This window comes from Phaethon lepturus, unplaced genomic scaffold (assembly GCF_000687285.1).
Source record: "Phaethon lepturus isolate BGI_N335 unplaced genomic scaffold, ASM68728v1 scaffold11284, whole genome shotgun sequence".
Classification (NCBI taxonomy): domain Eukaryota; kingdom Metazoa; phylum Chordata; class Aves; order Phaethontiformes; family Phaethontidae; genus Phaethon; species Phaethon lepturus.
In genome coordinates this window covers 37,883-41,795 of record NW_010535479.1, presented here as the reverse complement: position 1 = coordinate 41,795, position 3,913 = coordinate 37,883, and the positions used below count along the sequence as shown (strand labels likewise).

The window sequence follows — 3,913 nt, the reverse complement described above, 5'->3', positions numbered from 1 at the left end:
CGGTGCCGATGTGCAAGGGCATCGGCTACAACCTCACCTACATGCCCAACCAGTTCAACCACGACACGCAGGACGAGGCCGGGCTGGAGGTGCACCAGTTCTGGCCACTGGTGGAGATCCAGTGCTCCCCGGACCTGCGCTTCTTCCTCTGCAGCATGTACACCCCCATCTGCCTGCCTGACTACACCAAGCCGCTGCCCCCGTGCCGCTCCGTCTGCGAGCGGGCCAAGGCCGGCTGCTCGCCTATCATGCAGCAGTACGGCTTTGCCTGGCCCGAGAGGATGAGCTGCGACAGCCTGCCAGTGCTGGGGGACACCGAGATGCTCTGCATGGGATACAACCGCTCGGAAGCCACCACCCTGCCGCCTTTCTTCGGGAAGCCCACACGCCCTGCCAAGGATGTGGCCAAAAACCTGACGCCACTCGGTGGGCAGCGCCCCTCAGGGCCGGACTGCGGCCGGACTTGCAAGTGCAAAGCGCCCCTGATCCCCATCTCCAAGGAGTCCCATCCGCTGTACAACCGCATCAGGACTGGGCAGGTACCCAACTGCGCCATCCCCTGCTACCAGCCCTACTTTACCCAGGATGAGAAGACCTTTGCCACTTTCTGGATCGGCCTCTGGTCCATCCTCTGCTTCCTCTCCACCTCCACCACTGTGGCCACCTTCCTCATCGACATGGAGCGCTTCAAGTACCCTGAGCGCCCCATCATCTTCCTCTCTGCTTGCTACCTCTTCGTCTCCGTGGGCTACATCGTGCGGCTGGTGGCAGGGCACGCTAACGTGGCTTGCAATCTGGAGCACCACCACATCCACTATGAGACCACAGGCCCTGCCCTGTGCACCGTGGTTTTCCTTCTCCTCTACTTCTTTGGCATGGCCAGTTCCATCTGGTGGGTCATCCTGTCCCTCACCTGGTTCCTGGCAGCCGGCATGAAGTGGGGCAACGAGGCCATTGCTAGCTATGCACAGTACTTCCACCTGGCCGCCTGGCTCATCCCCAGCGCCAAATCCATCGCTGTGCTGGCACTCAGCTCCGTGGACGGTGACCCAGTGGCTGGGGTTTGCTACGTGGGCAACCAGAGCCTAGAGAACCTGCGGGGCTTCGTGCTGGCGCCACTGGTGGTTTATCTCTTCACTGGCAGCCTCTTCTTGCTGGCTGGCTTCATCTCACTCTTTCGCATCCGCAGTGTGATCAAGCAGGGTGGCACCAAGACCGACAAGCTGGAGAAGCTGATGATCCGCATTGGCATTTTCACTGTGCTCTACACCGTGCCCGCCACCATCGTCATTGCCTGCTACATATATGAGCAGCATAACCGGGAGGCGTGGGAGCGGGCGCAGAACTGCTCCTGCCCAGGGGACCCCCACCGCCCCAAACCCGACTATGCCATCTTCATGCTCAAGTACTTCATGTGCCTTGTGGTGGGCATCACTTCTGGTGTCTGGATCTGGTCTGGCAAGACGCTCGAGTCCTGGAGGCGATTCACAGCCCGCTGCTGCCGGGCCAGGAAGCCCGCGGGCGCCTCTGTGTACAGCGAGGCCAGCCCAGCGCTGGCGGGCAGGACGGTGCTGCCCAGCATGGCTTCCTACCACAAGCAGGTCCCGCTGTCCCACGTGTGACCAGAGGGAGCCTCGGTGACCCCAGCCACAGGGAGGAGAGGGTTGCAAAGACCCTGGGCCACAGAAGAGGGGGTGGCAGCTGGGCCACCCCCGGCGTCCTCAGCCCCACCGTGATGGAGCTGCCTGGGACTGAGTGTGTGCGCCAGCAGGGCACGGAGCAGCCATGGCCCAGGGCAGGGCAGGTGGAGGTGCTGCCAGCGATGTGGGAGCAGAGGGACAGGGAGGCCTGGAGCCTGGCGACACCATGTATGCCCCATTTGGGGTCCCACGCCTTGTTTGGTGTCCTGGAGTGCTGCTGCTTGTGGGTCGGTCAGGTGGTAGGTAGCCCTCGAGCACTGATGTGTCCCATGATGAGCCTCTGGGCAGGTCTTGCCGGTGCTGCGGTGAAGGGGGGAGCTGCAGCAGGCAGGGTGGGTGGTGGCCCCCGACCTTGGGTGGTGTGCTGGCACTGGCACCGAGCCGCTCACCAGAGCCCGGGTGGACGTGAGGGGGCCGGGAAGAGCTGGCAGAGGAGGCTGCCTCCCTGCCGTGCTGCACCCGCGCCCCCCAGGCAGAGGGGCACGGTGCCTTTAGGTCCCCCACAGCCCCTGGACATAGCTACATGTTGCAGAGGAGAGAGCTGGGGGCCCTGGTGTGATGCTGCCATGGGCCCCGCTCGGGCAGCAGCACGCTGAGCGGGAGGGAGGGAGCTGTGCAGGCTGGGGGGCTTCGCGGGTGGTGGCGGTGCAGGCGGAATGGGCTGTGGAGAGGAACTGCCACCTGGCCCTCGAGGCGGGTAGGGACAGGGTCCCAACTGTCTGCAGTGCAGGCGGGGTCCAGGCAACCCCACAGGTCCCTCCTCCCCGAGGTGAGCGTGTGCCAGCTCTTCCCGGGCAGGGGCCTCCAGGCCAGGCAGGGGCTGGTGCCAGTGGGGCTCAGCTCTGCGGCACCGACCGCCAGCTTTGACCTGTTGCTCTGCAGTGGGCAGCCAGCTCCACCGCCCCTGGAGCAACTCGCCCCAGAGAGCCGAGGAGCTGCGTGGGTGACGAGGCTGCCGTCCCAGCACAGGGTTCACACCACTGGCTCGAGCACCCAGAGCAGCCTCCTCCTGAGCTGCCATGTGCTCTGGGAAGGGGTTGATGCTGCTCCATGCCTCTTGCCTCTGCAACAGGCTGAGTTTCTCGCGTCTCCCTCATGCTGTGCAGGTTACCTGGGGTGAGGTAGGCAGCCCCGGCACCCTGCCCACCAGCCTGCCGGCTGTGGCACACAGCACAGCAGCTGAGCATGGCACAACGCACTCTAAAAGGGTGGTTGTGCTTCTGCCGCAGGTAGTGTGTGCGTGGGGAGGGTTTTCTGAGCCAGGCGGCAGTCTGTCTCTTCTGGGGAGCAGCTGAGTTTTCCAGCCAGCCAGCTGCAACACTTCTTGCTGCTTTTTTCAAAGCTGTGCTTCTGTTGGTCACAGTAGCGGGTTCGAGACTGAGCAGTTAATTTAGGAAACTCAGCAGAGTGCTCGTACTCCCTTTCCTCCTGCTTCCCAAGCCTTTTTCACTTCCCCAGGTCAGGCAGCAGCGGAGCACTGACAGAACCGGTGCCTGGCATTAGGTGATGGTGACAGCTGGGTTTCAATAAGTAGAATGATGGCTGGGGGGCCCTATTGTCAACTTCACCGAACACAGCAAAGGCGAGGGGCTCTGGCTGCGGCATGGAATGGGGCACAGCTGGCCACAGGTGGTGCCTCTGACTTTAGCCTGCTTGTGAAAGCACCCAATTTTTAATTTTTTTTTTCCCTGCCTTAAGTGGTGATCACATATGTAACTGCCCAGACATTACTCAAGTCCTTTTTGCCCCCTTCAAGCATGGCACCATGACCCAGCTGCTCAAGCACTGGAGAATAACTGCTGGCTTTGCTCCTGCAGGACTGCAAGGATCTGAGGTTGTTCTCAACACCCTTGGACCACTTCAGTCAAGAAGGTTTCCACCTCATTTTAAAACCAAAGCCTGGGAAGTGAGGGGACGCTTGAGTGGCACATCTACTGATAGAGGTACTGCCAAAGTATCACGAGTGTCTCTGGGGCATTCTGGCCAGAGGAGCCAGCGGTGCAGGGACTGAGGGCTCGGCAGGAACTGCTCAGCCACACATATCTGCACTCTTGTGACAGAGGGCTCGCTCCCTCCAGCGTGTTGCAGTACTTCATCGTGGACAAAATTGCACCATGTTGTGTTACAAACTGTAAATAGTTGTATTATAGCCTGGTTTGTACATACAGGAGCCACAGTGACCTTTGATACGGGTTTGGGACAGGTGTGTTCTT

The 3,913-nt window shown here is 61.2% G+C and overlaps 1 protein-coding gene across 1 annotated transcript; it reads left to right on the top strand.

Annotated features, from left to right (window-relative positions):
* Positions 1 to 5: 5 nt before the first annotated feature.
* Positions 6 to 1,622, top strand: LOC104619812 (frizzled-5-like; the record flags this gene model as incomplete). The annotated part of the gene is made up of 1 exon (XM_010285824.1): positions 6 to 1,622. A coding segment is annotated over one exon (1,617 nt), but the record flags the coding sequence as incomplete, so codon positions are not given.
* Positions 1,623 to 3,913: the final 2,291 nt, after the last annotated feature.